This window comes from Setaria viridis, chromosome 5 (assembly GCF_005286985.2).
Source record: "Setaria viridis chromosome 5, Setaria_viridis_v4.0, whole genome shotgun sequence".
Lineage (NCBI taxonomy): Eukaryota > Viridiplantae > Streptophyta > Magnoliopsida > Poales > Poaceae > Setaria > Setaria viridis.
Genome location: NC_048267.2, coordinates 6,703,270 through 6,720,310, shown reverse-complemented (window position 1 = coordinate 6,720,310; position 17,041 = coordinate 6,703,270). Strand labels below are relative to the sequence as shown.

Genomic DNA, 17,041 nt, shown 5'->3' with positions numbered 1-17,041 from the left:
TTCTCCATTGTATCTTATTCTAAAAATCACAAATTACTCTAACTCTAAAGCATAAAACTTAGTATACTAAACATGTATCAAGGGAGGATGAGTTTCTAACTTTTACAACACTTGAATGAGTGAAATCCCCACGAAATGGTTAAAAATCCGACAGCACCTCCCCTATTTCGCAATGAATGGATAAAGCTCGAGCCGGAGGAAATGACTTAGACAGGAGGAAGAAGACACCTAATTTATAGAAGAAAAATTAGTACCGGGTGGAGGCTTCACCCGATACTAAAGGTTGCATATTAGTACCGGATGGAGCCTCCATCCATTACTAAAGACCCTCAGACACATTAGTACCAGGTGAAGGTTTCACCCGGTACTAACAGGTGACCTTTAGTACTGGTTGAAGCCTCCAATAAAGGAGGTTACGGGGAACTCATGAGGAACTAACCTTTACCCGGTACTAACGGGTGACCTTTAGTACTGGTTGAAGCCTCCAATAAAGGAGGTTACGGGGAACTCATGAGGAACTAGCTGTTAGATCTGATACTAATGCTCACATTGGTACTGGATCAAAAATCAACCACAACCAATGCCGGCTAGACGCAGTTTTACAGTAGCGGTGGTGCGGTCGTCTGGTGGGCGGCTGGACGCAGTTTTACAGTAGCGGTGGTGCGGTCGTCTGGTGGGTCGTCGCCGTTGCTGTCGTTACAGGGAAGCGCGAGCGCGTTCCGGGTCGCTGACTAGTAGATTTGCATGCTCCTGCGCTGCCAAATGGGGGCGGTCGGCGTTGTGGTTTCCAGCCGGATTGAACCGGCCGCCGGGTCGTCGCTTGGCTTGCAGCTCGCTCGTGGTTCCGGTTCCGCTCGTCTCACCTAGTTCCGTGAACGGATGATGCGAGCTGCGAAGCAAATCAGGCTCGGTCAATGTCCGCAGCCACCTTTTCGTCGACCTGGCCGTGTCGTCGCGATCCTTTTCCTCGATGTCTTCTGCTCTTCTCAGGTTGCTAGTGCTGGCCAAGGCGCAAGGCGGCGAGCGGGAGGAAGCTTCTGGCTGCTAAAGAACGGCACCGGCCGCAAAGGTGTTTCGGTGACTGAAGCAATGGATGGGCCTGCTTTGTTGCTCCGGACTTCCCAATCGCATGGTCAAAACGTCCATTTCTGTCTGTTGTTGGGCCGCCGCAGGGGCTTTTCCACCTTACTTTATTTAAAGCCCGTTCTCTGATGATGGCAGCCCACTCTGCTCATCCACTGCTGCCATCACACCTGTCTACGGCTCTACGCCACAGTGGCAAGTGGCCATGCAGTTCCTACGCATGAGGATCTGCTGGGGACAGTGTAAGTGTGGTCCACGCGTGCTCAATGTCCTTGCCTGCAGGTGTTCTCCATGCACGCAGACACAGCTCAGGGATCATCGATGAAGAAACTTAACGAGTGCAGGGCTCGTACTACAGGCCCGCGCCATGCATGCACGGGACCGTGCACCAGCTGCCCCTTGTCCACTTTATTTATTCAGAGCAGAGGAGCCTCCTGGTCGATCAGGATACACTGATACAGTACAGCACATTACAACAAGTCTTACTACTACTACTACCTAGGACAGCAAACAGAAACATAACATGAGGTCACCAAGGGCACGCAGCAACGCTGATCGATCGATCAGCGTCGCAACAAACGTCTGCGCTAGCCGCTAGCTAGCTAGAAACGGTAGCTGGTGGCGACGGTCGGCGCCCACTGTTTCTCCCGGCACCTCGGCCCGGGGTCGCCGTGGTGCGTGTCCAGGCAGCGGTAGCGGCGCGGGCCGCCCGACGAGCCCTCCACCACCTCGCAGTGCACGCAGGCGCTGGAGCAGCGCTTCACCTCGTCCCAGCAGTGGCAGATCGGAGGCTGCGACCTGGTGCAGATGGGCAGGCTGCAGCATTTCCACGGCCTCTTCTCGTCGCCGCCCTTCTTCTCCGCGTCAGCAGCAGCTGCCGCCTGTCGCTCAGCTGCGTCCTTGTGGTGGCACTGGGGCCCGGGCTGGCCCTTGTACCAGTCGACGCAGGTGCGGCGCGAGTCCCCCGTCTCCTCGCAGTTCCTGCAGGCGCCGGAGCAGCGCTCGACCTCGTCGAGGCACCGGCAGATCGGCGGCCACGACCTCATGCACATGGCGAGGTCGCAGCACTTCCACGGCCTCTTCTCATCGTCACCCTTCGTCGCGCGCGCCACCGCCGTGACAAGGTCAGCAACGCCTGGAGGAGACGTGTGCAGACCGATCGATTAGCTATGCGATCGACTGCAAAAGGGAATCGCGTGTCGCCTCTCACCTCTGACATGGGTGGGGACGCGAATGGCGTCCATGTCGTCGCGGAGGGCCGCCGCGGGGACCCCGGCGGCGACGAGGAGCAGCACGGCCGCCTCGAGCGAAAGCATTAGCGGGTTGGAGGCAACGCCTCTCGCCATGTGGCTGCCTCGGCCTCTCAGTCGCGTTCCCCACGTGCTTTATTTATCAGTTTGTGAAGTGCTTTCAGGGCGCTCCACTCTCGCGCTCCTGAGTCCTGGCGGCAGTGTGCGTGGTGAGTGATGATGTGCGACGGCATAAGTAACGGGCTCGGACCAATCAGGAAGCGACATGGAGAGGACACGCGGCGGTGGCTCTAGCTAGCTGGAGGCGAGAGAGTATGACCATCAGCATGCAGATCATGCATGTAATGACACTTGACTTCAGGGTCTGTCGCCGGGCGCCACATGCCTGCGTTGAACGACTCGCAGCTCGTCTGACGAAATGCCACGCATGCAAGGCCAGCGCTGGCATGCATGGCTGGAGCCGTGGCAGCGTTTCACAGCCGTCCTCTGCATGCAACTGGATGGGTCATGGCCCGGCCTCGACTTTAATTAAGGGGGGTTTGGATCCTTTAGTATCACATCGAATATATCGAATATTCTATACTAATTAGCAGGATTAAATATGAGTTAATTAGTTATATAAAACTAATTAACTAGAGGGAGGTAAAACGGCGAGACGGCGAGATGAATCTATTAAGCCTAATTAATCCATTATTAGTAGATGGAGGCAAAACGGCGAGAAAAATCTATTAAACCTAATTAATTCATCATTAGCAATGGTTACTATAGCAGTACATTGTCAAATTATGGACTAATTAGGCTTAATAGATTCGTATCGCCCTGTATCAGCTGTATCGCCATTTAGCTCTAATTAATTCATCATTAGCAAATGGTTACTATAGCAGCATATTGTCAAATTATGGACTAATTAGGCTTAATAGATTCGTATCGCCGTGTATCGGGCTTAATAGATTCGTATCGCCGTGTATCGCCGTTTATCGACTGTATCGCCGTTTAACTCCAACTTGTGCGATGGGTTTGTATCGCCGTTTAGCTCCAACTTGTGCGATGGGTTTTATAAATAACTTATATTTAATATCGCCGTGTATCGGGCTTAATAGATTCGTATCGCCGTGTATCGGCTGTATCGCCGTTTAGCTCCAACTTGTGCGATGGGTTTTATAAATAACTTATATAAACATTCGATGTGACAGAGTAAAGTTTAACCGTATCCCTATTTTCAGTCGCTTTGTGAAACTGATACGGCGCTTTGTGAAACTGATACGGCTCAAAATATGGATATTTGGAATATACGCGTCAATTTTGCAAAACTTTTCATGCAATGAACACCGATGAGGCGATCACAATAACGAGCTCCTTGGTTCCGCTTTGAGGAAGGGATTGTTCGTGATCGGGATTAAGTTTCTCGGCTTGGGTTTTTTAGAGGGAGAGGGTAGGAAGACCGACAACGTAGGAAGCGGGTGGCGGGTGGCCGTAGCCGTTGGAGGAAGACCAGTGGGCCTGGGCGGCTGGGCCAGTGCCGGCGGTGGGGAAGTGTACAAACGAAATGGTACGTTAGCATGACAGTGGATGGGTGCGTGCGTCCCTATGTCGGAGACGAGAGGGACCTGGCGGCTGGCGGTATGGAGGAGCCGGGCAGGCATGGGGCGTATGCGAAGCAACTGGAGGAAGAAGATGAACATAGTGCCTCATGCTGTTCTGTAGAGGGTTGGATCAAAATCGGATGGATACCGTCGTCCGAAGGGAAGGCAAAATTAGAGATGGTTCGGGGCGATAAACCTCTAGACCGTTATTCATTCTCTCCTGGTTGGGCCATGCTTTGGTTGCGCTTCTGAGCGGGTAGATATATGCCTCAGGTCATATAGCAAACATTTTTATACATAAAACTGAAGTGATACTCTCGTCCATTTTATTCATGTTTGCTTCACAGGAAACATAAGTGACAGGAAACGGTAAACAGCACAGCGATAGGAAAAAAAAAACACCGCGATCTGTTACAGTCCTACTCGATCCAGGCATCCAGCGTTTACCAGCGAGACACTGATGAACATACCTCGCCATCGATCCATCGAGAACTGCAGCGCCATTAGCACATGGACCACGATGCATCAATGCGTGCGCATGCACGCTAGCTAAAGCACTAGCTCTTATTGACCTCTAGTAGTGATCGGAGACAGCCATGGCCATGGAAGGCGTCTCTCTTCTTCTTCACCTCATGCATGGGTAGTGCAGCTTGGCCCTGGGTCACTGCCCTGGTATCCGTCGAGGCAGTAGTAGTAGCGGTGACTGCCCTCCAGCTCGAAGCAGCGGTTGCAGGTGCACTTGTCCACCTTGTCCATGCAGTACCACACCTGTCCCTCCGTCGTCGGCCCGGGGACGGCCTTGTCGCAGCATTTCCATGGCCTCCCCTTGCCATTTTCTCCCTTCTTCGACCCCCTCACAACTGCCGCCATCTCTTTAGGACCTGGGAATAATCGATCATTATCCACAGGCAAATCGAGAGAAGAAAAAAAAAAGTTAAGGTATAGACAATTACGCACCGGCATGGACGACGACCACTTGGTTCGTCCTCCCTTGGTGCTCGTGGCACATGGGCGCGGGGATGCCTCTGTACACGTCCTGGCAAATGTAGCGCGGAGGGTCCGAGTCCCTCACCTTGCCGCACTCCTTGCAGGCGTCCGAGCACTGCTCAAGCAGGTCCCGGCACCGGCAGAACGCTGGGATCGACTTGGTGCATGTTTGCAGGTCGCAGCACTTCCACGGCCTCTCACCTGACGCGGTGTCGCTGGGAAGGCGAATGGCGCCGCCCATGTCCTCGCCGGAGCCGCCAGCCACCGCCACCGTGGTGGCGGCGGGGGTGGAGAGCCCGGCGACAAGGAGCAGAGCCTGGAGCGAAAGCATCATCAGCAGGATCCTTGAAGCAACTCTTTTCTCCATGTATGGGTGTGGCTGCCTCAGTCTTGTTACTCGTGTGGTTTGGGGCTCTTGGCGACAGATTGAGATGGCGGAGGCCGTATAAATAATAGCACGCTGGTGCGATCGGTAGAAGGGCGACGAGCGAGACGACGTGCGCGTACGTGGGAGCCAGTGGGCGTGGACACGTGTGTACGCGATCGAACGCATCAGTGGCAGCATGGAGCCATGGAGTCCGTGTATTATATGGATCCTGTCTCCCAGTTAGTTGCAGTATCCTGAATTTCGCTCGCACGGAACTCATTGATTTCCAAATCTTTTAATTTCTCCTGCAGGCCGCAGGCGTAGGGAGCTAAGGCCTCACACGTGCCTGCATGAACCAGAAGATCATCGAGATGATCCGTTCATCCAAGCAAGTACATGTGCAAGGCTGCAAGCCCAACGCTGCACTGCCGCATGCATGCCCTGGATAAAATCGTGGCGACGTACGTCGTCGAACACGTCATCTGCATGGAGCATATATGTGGCAACCTTACCGCACAATGTGCTACCTACCAGGCTACCACCGTCGAGATTTTTTATTCATTTTTTTAAGGGATAGGTGTCGATGGATCGGTAGAGAACATGTTTCGAGTAATAAAATCAAGAAACTTGGTTGTATAGGGGCTGTCTGGCACAGCACCAGCTCCGAGATTCATTTTGAATCTATAAAGGTTAAAGTAAAGTAATTTAAAATATATGTATTTGGGCTGAACTATGATTACAATGGTTCATCTGAATGCTCCTGATATATATGTATATGTAAGTCTAGTTTAATTTCATGTTGTTTTTGAGCCACCAATATCTAACTCCAAGTGATTTAAAATTTTCTAAAACAACCCTAATTTCTAACCATTTCTAGCTCCCTTTTCTTTCTTGGGTCATAGGCCCATGAAAGCTCAATGTAAATATTCATTTTTTTATTAAAAAAAAAGGTGAGACAGCCCGGCAACCTACCAGAGGTATCCCGAGGTAGTAGATTGATTGGTGGGGAATCACCGAACCTGGAAAGTAAAAGCGAGGACACGAGGCATGGATTTATACAGATTCAGGCCGCCCGAGTAGCGTAATATCCTACGTCCTGTTTGGGTTGTTGTATATTGCCTGCACTTGGGTGTTGTCTGGTGTTGAGGATTTGGTCCTCTGTTGTGGTTCTATGAGGTCTTGACCTACCGATCCAGGGATCCTTGCTCTCCTTTATATACTCCAAGGGGTGGATTACTAGTCAGTTACAAGGGGGAGTCCTAGTAGGATTACATGGTATGAGTCCTAGTAGGATTACAGGGGAATCCTAGTAGTAGTCTGTCTTCTTCCTTCCTTGCGGGTACTGGAGATCTATCCCCGACAAGCCCCCGAGCGCTTCATAGTCGAGTGTAGCAGCCTTCGAGTACTTTTCAGATCCTCGCCGAGTAGTTTTGGTGCTCTTCGAGTATTTTGTCTGACTGAATCTTCAAAGTTTCTCAAAGCTGTTATGAGGCTATGGTGTGCTCAAGCCTTGATAGTCTTGATTTTGTAATCTTCATTTTCGGATTGTGATACGGAGGGCGGCGAAAGTCGCACTCCATATGGAGTAGCTCTCGAGCCTTAGGTTGAATCGAAGAATCAGGTTGAGGGTCAATAAAATCTTGAATCTTCTCTCTTTGTCTTGAAAAAAAATCAACTGACGGGTAGCCCTCAAGCCTTGGAATGATTAAATAATCAATCCGAGGGTTTTTATCTTCACGCAAGTCATCATTCGAGTTGTATTGCGGCGTCCAGCCCCCGAGCTTATGCGCCAGGTGAGCTGTAGATACCACGTTGAGTAGTTATTGGTGCTTAGCCCCCAAGCTTGGAAGCTTGCTGAGCCACTGGAGATATTCTGAGTAGTAATTCGCACTTAGCCCCCGAGTCTGGGAGCTAGCGAAGCCATTATAGGTACGCTGAGCATCCTGGAGAGTTGTTGCCAAAGCTTGACCTGCAAAAAGAGATGCATACATTATGTAGTATATTTGTAAAATATTGAAAACACTAAAATTTATTCTTATTCAGTGATGAATGTAGTGTAAATGTTGTGTGTCATGCTCTTGTTTTGGCTATATTTTTCTCGAGTAGTTAGCCTATTACGTTTAGGCTCTCAGTCCCTATTTAGCCATAGCCAAAGTGTGTGAGATCTTTATCTCATGTACGCGTACTGGCATTGCTGCTACAGAGATCTTTATCTCACGCCCTAACATTTAGGCATGACAGAAGATCCGAGTCTTTCACAAATTAAGGCGTGTTCTGCTTGAGGAGATTAGTGACTGTCGATGTTTAAACCCAGCAACCTGCCGAGGGGGGTGCCCGAGGTAGTGTTTTGGTCAGTGGGGCTCGTCGAGATTAGGAACTTGAAGGTAAACGCAGACACACGATTTAGACAGGGTCAGGCCGCTAGATTGCGTAATACCCTACGTCCTATCTTTTGGTTGGATTAAATTAATTTGAGGGGATCCCTACCTCACCTTATCTTGCCGGGGGCAAAATTACAGGTCGGTTGGTTACAAGAATACTAGTTGGATACGGCTAGAAGAGTTCTACTCTTATTACAATGAGTACTTTCCTAATCCTCAACTAGCTCCTGTCTTTCCATGTAGACTACGCCGTCCTGCGTCATGGTCTCCATATAAAATGCGTCTCGGTGTCCAGCCCCATATTTAGCATTGTCCAAACCTTTTGGTGGGCTCATAGATGTATGTACAACAGTGACCGCTAAGAGAAGACATTTAATAAATAATCGGCATTGTGATAAAAAGACTACGCAATTGCGCGTAAAGTAGTCATTGAGACTTTTCTGCCTTTTGGTGAGGAAAGCGCGTGTATGCCAAGCATAGGATTTTTGCCTCACTAGGGTGTAGCCGCTGTGAATGTCCTGCACTTGATGCACCAAACTTCGTGGCAGAGCCTCATAATTCGGTGTACCAAGCCTGTGGCAGAGCTTCCGGAACTCAGTGCACCAAACCCGTGGCGATAGCCTCCGTAATTCGGTGTAAGAAGCCCATAGCTGTCGGTCAACATGCCCCAAGAGTAGTTGGCGAAGTGTAGCTCTGAAGGGTAATTCCCGTCGAGAGGCGTATAATCAGCGAATTCACCAACCATTCTGAAAACAAGGCAAAGAAAAATAATTATTAAAAAAGTGACTTACCTTAATTCATGAACAATTGTCGATCAAGCCGCGACGGTTGTTGATAAGCCGACTAGTCGGAGTTGATTCTGACTAGTTGTCGACGGTACGAGGCCCGCCCTTGACTAGTTTTGTAGTCGAGACGAGTAGTTGAAGTACTCATTAGCGAGTCGGCGTAGACGTCTTGCTCTTGTAGAAGTAGTCGATCGCATCGTCGGAGATTTGTTGGTGTTGCCGTGCAAACTGAAGTCCTTTTGGTAGTTTTTTTGGTGTGCACATAGCTGAATACACCATTGATTTCCAACGCCAGAGGGAACAGAGGCAACTGTTTCTTTATTTTGATGATTGGCGTGCTTTTTCGTTTCCGATCAACAAACCTGGTCTCTGCTTCGGACTCAACTAAGGAAATCGATTCCCTATATGATTTCGTCTTGACGCCGTCCAATTCTATTCCATGTCAATCTTGATGCTTGGAGACGATCAGCGACAGGTGAATTTCTCCAGTCCATACTCCGTTTTGAATTCCAATTCAGCAAGAACAGATGCTAGTTTGGAATTAGCCTGTCCGGCGACTTCGCCTTGGACTCCGACACAGTTGCACATTGAGTCGTCGATTGGATGGGAGAACAACGTTCTTGTAGAGTAGATTGATCTTGATAATTGTTGATGATAAGATCCTTCAAGCTCGTTCGATGATCTCGACAATCACCCCTACCTAGCGCGCCAGATATCGGTATTTTATACCCAGCAATCTACCGAGGGGTATCCCGAGATAATAGATTGATTGCTGGGGGATCGCCGAACCTGGAACTCGAAGGTAAAAGTGATGACACAAGATACGGATTTATACAGGTTCGGACCGTCAGAGTAACATAATACCCTACATCCTGTTTGGGGTATTGTATATTGCACCCTGCATTTGGGTGTTGTTTGGTGTTGAGGATTTTTGGTACGCTGTTGTGGTTCTATGAGATCTTGGCTTACCGATCTAGTGACTCCTGCTCTCCTTTATATATTTTAGGAGGCGGGATTACAAGTCCGTTATAAGGAGGAGTCCTAGTAGAGTTACATGGTATGAGTTCTAGTAGGATTATATGGTATGAGTCCTAGTAGGATTACAGATGAATTTTAGTAGAACTCCATCTTCTTCCTTCCGTGCGGGTACTGGATCTCTCTCCAGCAGAGACCTCGCTGCCGACTTTCGTAAAAAAGTATCGTGGATCAAGCGCCACCTTAACATGAAAGATCCAATGTCCTAAAGCTCTTCTAATAACCCTAGCTACCTCTAGGTTCCTTGCTTCTCCACTCGCTTCCGACAAGCCCAGTGGTATCAACCTTGCGGTACTCATGGCGACCAAACCAATGCCATTCCCGCCTCCGCCATGTCGTCAACCGCATCCTTGGCCATCGCCATTCTTGTCGTCACTTGCATCCCCATCCACAGCCCCCAATCTTGTCAGCTCCCATCCCCAATGCCACTACCCCCATGACACTTGATTTGGAGGACCCTGTGACGCCGAGCATCCGTGGCGCTGGATCCGGAGTTGACCAATTTAAGAGACGATTTCTTGAGTTGATTGCAATTCATACTATACTACATATGGCTTTTAACGAACCGTCATATATATCCTCAAATTCACAGACCGCCATTTTCTTCCATGTGTTTTTATGTTGGTCAAAGCATATGTTTTCGACGTCTTTTTACGTTTCCTTTTTCTTAGATGTCCTAATTGTGTGTCATTGCATTCACTTTGTGGTATTAGAAGGGAGGGAGGTTTTACCAATAATATTCTTTTGGCGATCTCTAAAAATATATGATTTTTAATTTTATCCCAAGTTAAACTATGCATCGTCTTCAGCCTGACTGAGCTTAAAAAAGAATGTCAACATTTACTATATGAAATTAATATTATTAAATTCATTATAAAATATATTTGATACGGTAGGTGTCGATACTTTTTTTATAAATCTGACTTAATTAATACAATTTGCCTTTTAGGAAAAAATCAGTAATGCTTATATTTGGGGACACAGAGCCATGAATTAATTTGACGAGGCTGCAGTAAGAGTTTCTTCATTCTTCATGCAAGTGATGCGATTAATGGAGGGATATGTCTTTGGACTACGGGAGGAGGCCCTTGTCCTGGAAGCTCTTGATGCAGTCGTCGAACATCTGCTGCACGGAGAGGAATGGCGGGAATCCCAGCGCCCTGATCTTGGTGGTGTCCATCCTGTGCGGCCTGTCGTCCCCCTTCTGGGCGCTGCACTCCGTGGGGATGGGGTACTGCGGGTACCTCTCCCTGAGCGAGGAGAGGATCTCCGACCAGTGCGCGACGTCGCAGGAGCAGATGAGCCGCCCGGAGGCCCTGGCGTCCTCCATGGCCAGGACGTGGCACAGCACCACGTCGTCCACGTGCACGAACCCGATCGTCGTGTTCGGGTACTTGCCCAGCTCCCCTGCATACCCGTTCCATCGTGGCATCGTCAGTCATCAACTTCAGTACTCGTGATCATCGATGGACCTGCAGATCGATCGCAGCTAGCTAGAGGAACCTTTGAGCATGGCGAGGACGATGAGTATGGTGCTTGTGGGCCTGGGCCCCAGCGCCGGGCCGATGACGAACGACGGGTTCACCACCACCAGGTCGAGGCCGTGCTCCTTCGCCAGCCGCCACGCCTCCTTCTCCGCCACCGTCTTGGCGTACGCGTACCACAGCTGTGGTATACACATCACCATGCTCCAACGCAATTCAGTTCTTCGTCAGATCGATAGAGCGATCCATCGAGCAACAAATATAATCAGCAAACATGGAACACGAGCTGACAATTCGACGCTCATACGTTGTAGGACTTGCAGTAGTCGGCGTCGGACCAGTGCGACTCGTTGAGCGTGGCGGCGTGGCAGTAGCGGACGCAGGAGCAGGACGAGGTGAAGACGACGCGGCGCGGGCGCTCCGACGCCCGGGCGCACGACCGCAGCACGTTCGACGCGCCCTTCACGATCGGGTCCACCAGCTCCTCCTGCACGCCCTTGCCGCCGGCGACCACCACCACGGGGGAGGCCGTGTGGAAGACGCCGTCCACGCCGCTCACGGCCTCGTCGAAGCTCCCCTCCACCATCAGGTCCGCGCGCACCAGCGTCAGCCGCTCGCCGGCGCCATCCAGCTCCCACAGGAACCCGACCTTGCCTTCATCCTCTGCGTCCACGGCGAATCAAAACCCAAGAACTGATGGAAACACGTAATCTACCTGCTAGAGCTTGGCGTGGGGGATCGATCGATGCGTACCTGGATCTCTGACCGTGGCGCGAACCGTGTGACCGGCGGCGAGCAGCGCCCGGATGAGGTGCGCCGCGATGAAACCCGTCCCCCCGGTCACGCAGTACTCCGGCATCTCTCTCGCTCACGCGCGGGGCTCCTCTCTTGCTAGCTAGTCGTCGCGTTCTCCGATCCGAGTGCTTCTACAATTCGTTGGCGGGGGCTCGAACATGCAGACATATATAAAGCCATGCCTCGATCGGTACATGCCCTCACCAGCGCGGTTGTTCTACTTTTCCCTCTTGGATAGAGATGAAAGACGGGCCGTTGGCCGGCTGGATGCAGACTTGCAGAGTAATTTTACATGTTTTGGGTTGGATTAGGTTGGTCATGGGAAGAAGACTCGTGCTCCTACAATTGCTTGCAGAATGGTGGACATGTGTCATGACATGCACGGGAAAAGAGTTTACTCAACCCAAAATATTAAAGAGAAACGCTATTTATCTGTCTGTCGGCATATGTTTTCTGGCTCAAATTTGTTTATTCGTAATGATATGGTCTGAACAAAATGTTCTGCTTAAGGACGAACAAAATGTGTTCTACTAGAAAATCAGAGCTGACAAGCATTTTTTTTGCTTGAAAATCTGTCGAATTTGAAAGGTTCCGGTCTCAGAAGAAAAGTTCTACCTGTGAAATACAATGCACCTACCATTGTTTCAGTCGTAATGATATGGTCTAAAAATTCCGATATTTCTTCTTTTAGTACTTGGCCTACCACTGTATATTTTATGATTCTGTCCCTGCTTGTGTCATGTACTGTACGTACTGTCCTTTATATACGTGATCCTATCAACTCCGTTAGTCCGTTGGCATTGACTAAGTGCTACAGTATAAACGAGGGGAACATATAGCATTTCGAGGGGAACAAGCAGAGGTCACGATGCTCGCGGCCTCAGCGGTGGCGACCTGGGTTACGAACTTTAGAGGCATGCAGCTTAGCTAGGTCATAGCTCTTGGCCATCCGGCTTGGCCCCAAATGCTTAACATGTATGTACATGTCAAGAATAATGCCAATGGAGTTGAGAAGGACACGTGTAAAGGACAGTACGTGCTTAAGAATGAAAATGTGCTATAGGGAAGGACAGTACGTGCTTAACAATGAAAATGTGCTATAGGGAAAATGTGCTTAAGAATTTTTGCGTGCCTGCTTGACTTTTTTTTCTTGTTTATAACAATAATTATATGTGGATTTTTTAAAAGTTTTGATCTCAACCATTATAATTTGGTCCACCAAAGATGATGGTTGTAGGTTTTCCCTCTATAATCGTAAGAATTTTCTTGAGAGCATGTGATTAGTATAGTCAAGTACAACAGTCAGCATCTGAAACAATTCTTTTTTTCTCTTTAGCGGACTAACATTGTTAGTGTTTGAACTACATTATCATTGGGCTGAGTGTATCATTAGCGATGGGATTATTGAAAAAACCGCTGTAGCATTTGTCTTAGTAAACCTAAAAATGATAAGGACTCTCTCTTGGGAGATGCTCTGCGAGGATGCTCTGCGAGGATGGACGTCGAGCTTTATTGTGTTATCGTTGCCAGATGCAACAGTTTCGTCGGAGAGGGCATGATTCCTCGTGGCAAAGGAAGTCGTTGTTCGCCCAACGGCTACATTCACGCTCGGCTAACAATGACAATGCAGTTCAAACACTAACAATCTTAAATCTGTAGTTACATGATAAACTTTTAGTTCTGTGGGACTTGCTTAAATTACATAATTTTACTCCGTCATATTATTACAACGCTGGTAACAAATTATTACAACGCAAACTCTTAATTCTGCTCTCGGCCATATGCCTGCATGAAAAATAAACATCAAGGGCCCATATATGGAACCCCACCCCCGGCCCACGAAAGGACTATTTTTAGTGGCCCATTAAATGATGTTAGGCTTCACATATGTACCCATCTATCTAGCAGCCCACACTACTGTGCGCAACCCTTAGACCAGAATTGAGCCCAATTACATCTCCTTTTTCTATGTTTTCCTAATACCAATATAATAATTCAAAAAGTTTGTGACGTGGAAAAAAGAAATTAAAATACGCATCATAAAAAGAAAAGAAACAAGAAAGAAATGAAATGAGAAAAATGCAAATATGTCTCAACTCTGATGCTACGATGTAGGGCCGCTTTTTATCCAAAAGATTGCAAATAGTAAGCGGCGACAGTCAACCAAAAAAAAAAGTGAAGGATTGGATAGATAGAGAAAAAAATTGAATTGAGCGTATTAGCTGTGGTACTCGTTAGTTATCCTTTTAGTGGTAGGTCATGGCCGTCGGATATAATTATCATTTTAGGAATGAGCGCGATGCGGGACACGTTTTGACAACAATGTGACACCTCTTTAAGAGGGGATTTGAATCGAGTGTTCTAAAAACTAAGACTCCAAGTATATATAAAAATCTATATCAATTTCTATCTAGATGTGCACTAGATTTTTCTATGTGTTGCTATCTCTACCGCAAAAGAGTTTTGCACCCTAGGTTCCAATCGTATAAACTATACGGGGCAATTCTAGAAAAGGTAAAAGCGAAATTGTAAGTGCAATAAGAAATGCGAAAGATAAATGAGGTAGAGAAGACAAACTCTTGGTGTGGTGACACGATAATTTTTACCGAGGTATCGGAAAGCAAAGCTTTCCACTAGTCCTTGTTGTTGGAGCCTCTCTCAAAGTGAATGCCCGCGCAAGGACATAAACTCCTTGGTCAAGTAACTCCGTAGGATAGCCGACGTGCCTTCCCCACGCGCAAGTGGGTCTCCGCCTATCCTCTCCCGAATGCTCCTTACTGCTCTTCATTTGGTAGAGGTTTGGCAATCCTCTCACAAGCACCGGCGGCCACTCCACAAGCGCGATTGGAGGGTCTCGCAAGACTTACAAGGTCTTGGATTTACCACTCTTGGTGCGCGCAAGCACCGATACAAAGGAGGTGTGCAAACCTTGCCTAACTCTAGGCTAAACTCTAAAGCAATGCGCTAATAGGCCTAAACTAGCACTAATCAAGACCTAGATCTTATGCTAATTGCCTTAATCTTCTCTTTAGCACTTTGGTGGATAGAGCACTTGTGTGTATGTGAGAGCCTATAGCTTCTCCAAGCTCTAACACACCTCAAATGGCCGGCAATGGGGTATATATAGCCCCAACTCCAAGAACTAGCCGTTACAAAGCCGTTGTAACTTTCTGCGTATCACTGATTCATTCGCTGCCCTTGTCACTGTAGCCACCATATGAATCGGTGAGGCCTAATTATACTCCAAAACTTCTAGAGTCGATTTTGAGCCGATCTGAGCCGAACCGACGATCACCGACTGATTCGGTAATGGTTACTGTTACCAGAGTATGAATCGGTGGTAATAGTGCATGCGCCTACCTTGGTCCTGCTTGTGGTCACCGACTGATTCGGTGATGGTTACTATTACCAGAGTTAACAGTGCACGCTCCTACCTTGGTCATATGGTCACCGACTGAATCGGTGACGATTACTGTTACGAGAGTATGAGTCGGTGGAATGTGTTGGTGCATATTTTCAGCAGGATTTGCTTCAAATCTTCGCGTATCTTTGTCCTGACTTCATTACCATCATTTGTAAGCCTTAGTATAAAACTATCTCTAAATTTCTTTACTATCATTTGGATGCCATAGAATTCTTCTAAGTCTTTCTTTTTCTTCTTATTTTGATGGTTCTGTGATTCATCCTTAGACCTATAAAACACCTACAAAGATGCATCTTGCAAACGCATTAGTCTCAATGACTATCTCGTCACTAATCACCAAAATCATTATAGCTAGGGCCATTTTCCTCACAGCCAATATCGAATTTTGTAGTGCTTATGTGCAACTCCAACTAGCTAGATTCATAAACTGGTGTTTATAAGGGTGACGAACTAGTACGCATGCGTGAAACTAGCTGGATTCAGAATGTGGATATATCCTTTCATGTGTTATCGACCGTAAAGATTACTTAATTTTGTTTGTAAGTAGAGTGTAGATCGAGATAGGTGCACCAAAAAAATTGAAATTTAGGATAACCTAATTAGCTTGTCCTACTAACCATTATTCGTTTAAGAACGGAGAGAGTACTCGAGAAGAAGCCATAAGCATGGATCATCGCAAAACAAAAGGCTTTATTAAATCCACGAGCGTTGTCGAGAATGAACTAACAGTAGTAGTACAGCAAGACGCTAGCGCGCCTGACTTAATCTTATTCTATGCATCTCGACCGAGAAGATCAGAGACACACACACACATGGAAAAACAGCAACGGATTATTGATGTCTTGCAAGTTGCAACGAGCTCGACCGATGGATCGATCAGTTGGCCTTGCAGGGGCATCCCTCGGGGAGGAAGTCGCGGCACCTGTAGCGGGTGCCCTTGTCGGTGGGCACGGCGGCGCAGTTCTGGCAGGTGGCGGCGCACTTGGTCAGCAGGTCGTCGCAGGTGTACACCCCCGACCAGCTGGTGCAGGAGTTGCAGCACGACTTCTTCGCGCTCGCGCCCAAGCCTGTATTCGTGTTCGCAATCAGGTCACGCACGCGCGCACAGATATATATGAACAAATCTACAGCATAGAGAGCTAGCTAGAGTAGTACTAGTGCCTACCGTTTGATTCCGCCATGGCTGCTGAGACCAGGACGGCCTGGAGAACCAGGATGGCCAGGACGGTGCTGCTGATCTTCATCTTCTCCCCACGCTGCTTGCTGCCGACACTTAGCTTGGAGCAACAAGGCTCTTTTGAGTTGTCACTGGCACTGCGCTGCTGAGGCACACCACCATGGGGCGCCTCTCTATATATAGGCCGGGGGCGTCCAGATGGGAACATGGCATATGATGCACATTATTGCCATGAGGGCCCACATCCTTGACCGGATTTTTTTTTTGGGCAAAGACACGTGTTAGGCGTGTTTGACTAGTAGAGGCGGCTAAGTGTTGTGTGGTTTGTGGAACTGGAATCCCATGCATATCCTGATATCCATGGTCGTCCTAGCTGGTGTCGGCAATTCAGCGCGCTGGTCCAAAATGGAGTGCGGTGACAAGTACTGGTGCCATGCATCTTAGATCAAAGCAGCCTAGCAGGAGTAGTGGGCTAGCAAACAGCAGCGTATACTGTAAAGGTTGGTGCCGCGCTGGATCCCATTCACCAGGGGACGCCATCGCCGTGTGCGTGTTTCTCCTCCTCGATCCCCCGCTTCCCCCGCCAACCCGTCCTCATCTGGATACCGGTATACGTAGCCGTGTCTGGCTGGAGGCTCCGAATTATCGTGGAAACCAGCTGTACTCATTGTCGTCATATAAGTATACTGC

At 48.6% G+C, this 17,041-nt stretch overlaps 4 protein-coding genes across 5 annotated transcripts; all 4 read right to left on the bottom strand.

The window, feature by feature from the left end:
* Nucleotides 1-1,405: 1,405 nt before the first annotated feature.
* On the bottom strand, nucleotides 1,406-2,522 carry LOC117859093 (Bowman-Birk type trypsin inhibitor). Its single transcript, XM_034742277.2, has 2 exons — nucleotides 2,294-2,522; nucleotides 1,406-2,218 (listed from the first exon to the last, which is right to left on the bottom strand). Exons 1-2 carry the CDS (start codon nucleotides 2,427-2,429, stop codon nucleotides 1,686-1,688), a joined length of 669 nt encoding a protein of 222 aa, XP_034598168.1. The 5' UTR covers nucleotides 2,430-2,522; the 3' UTR covers nucleotides 1,406-1,685.
* A 1,692-nt stretch (nucleotides 2,523-4,214) lies between these two features.
* Nucleotides 4,215-5,333, bottom strand: LOC117858197 (Bowman-Birk type trypsin inhibitor). 2 transcript variants are annotated; one of them, XM_034741216.2, is made up of 2 exons: nucleotides 4,874-5,333; nucleotides 4,215-4,797 (listed from the first exon to the last, which is right to left on the bottom strand). In XM_034741216.2, the coding sequence occupies exons 1-2, from the start codon at nucleotides 5,268-5,270 to the stop codon at nucleotides 4,547-4,549; spliced, it is 648 nt and encodes a 215-aa protein (XP_034597107.1). In that variant the 5' UTR covers nucleotides 5,271-5,333; the 3' UTR covers nucleotides 4,215-4,546. The 2 variants fall into 2 exon arrangements, with proteins under 2 accessions (XP_034597107.1, XP_034597108.1); XM_034741217.2 differs by having other exon boundaries at nucleotides 4,215-4,788.
* Nucleotides 5,334-10,364: 5,031 nt separating this feature from the next.
* On the bottom strand, nucleotides 10,365-15,692 carry LOC117858770 (tetraketide alpha-pyrone reductase 2). The gene is made up of 4 exons (XM_034741897.2): nucleotides 11,709-15,692; nucleotides 11,263-11,618; nucleotides 10,975-11,137; nucleotides 10,365-10,878 (listed from the first exon to the last, which is right to left on the bottom strand). The coding sequence occupies exons 1-4, from the start codon at nucleotides 11,812-11,814 to the stop codon at nucleotides 10,544-10,546; spliced, it is 960 nt and encodes a 319-aa protein (XP_034597788.1). The 5' UTR covers nucleotides 11,815-15,692; the 3' UTR covers nucleotides 10,365-10,543.
* A 150-nt stretch (nucleotides 15,693-15,842) lies between these two features.
* LOC117855039 (uncharacterized) lies at nucleotides 15,843-16,509 on the bottom strand. Its single transcript, XM_034737314.2, has 2 exons — nucleotides 16,340-16,509; nucleotides 15,843-16,241 (listed from the first exon to the last, which is right to left on the bottom strand). Exons 1-2 carry the CDS (start codon nucleotides 16,416-16,418, stop codon nucleotides 16,051-16,053), a joined length of 270 nt encoding a protein of 89 aa, XP_034593205.1. The 5' UTR covers nucleotides 16,419-16,509; the 3' UTR covers nucleotides 15,843-16,050.
* Nucleotides 16,510-17,041: the final 532 nt, after the last annotated feature.

Coding starts and splice junctions, on each gene's coding strand:
- LOC117859093 (XM_034742277.2), bottom strand. CDS start 2,429: ATGGCGAGAGGCGTTGCCTCCAACCCGCTAATGCTTTCGCTCGAGGCG. Junction 2,219..2,293: donor CGTCCCCACCCATGTCAGAG/GTGAGAGGCGAC, acceptor CGTCTCCTCCAG/GCGTTGCTGACCTTGTCACG.
- LOC117858197 (XM_034741216.2), bottom strand. CDS start 5,270: ATGGAGAAAAGAGTTGCTTCAAGGATCCTGCTGATGATGCTTTCGCTC. Junction 4,798..4,873: donor AGTGGTCGTCGTCCATGCCG/GTGCGTAATTGT, acceptor GATTATTCCCAG/GTCCTAAAGAGATGGCGGCA.
- LOC117858770 (XM_034741897.2), bottom strand. CDS start 11,814: ATGCCGGAGTACTGCGTGACCGGGGGGACGGGTTTCATCGCGGCGCAC. Junction 11,138..11,262: donor ACTACTGCAAGTCCTACAAC/GTATGAGCGTCG, acceptor TGTATACCACAG/CTGTGGTACGCGTACGCCAA. Junction 10,879..10,974: donor CGTCCTCGCCATGCTCAAAG/GTTCCTCTAGCT, acceptor ACGGGTATGCAG/GGGAGCTGGGCAAGTACCCG.
- LOC117855039 (XM_034737314.2), bottom strand. CDS start 16,418: ATGAAGATCAGCAGCACCGTCCTGGCCATCCTGGTTCTCCAGGCCGTC. Junction 16,242..16,339: donor AGCCATGGCGGAATCAAACG/GTAGGCACTAGT, acceptor ACACGAATACAG/GCTTGGGCGCGAGCGCGAAG.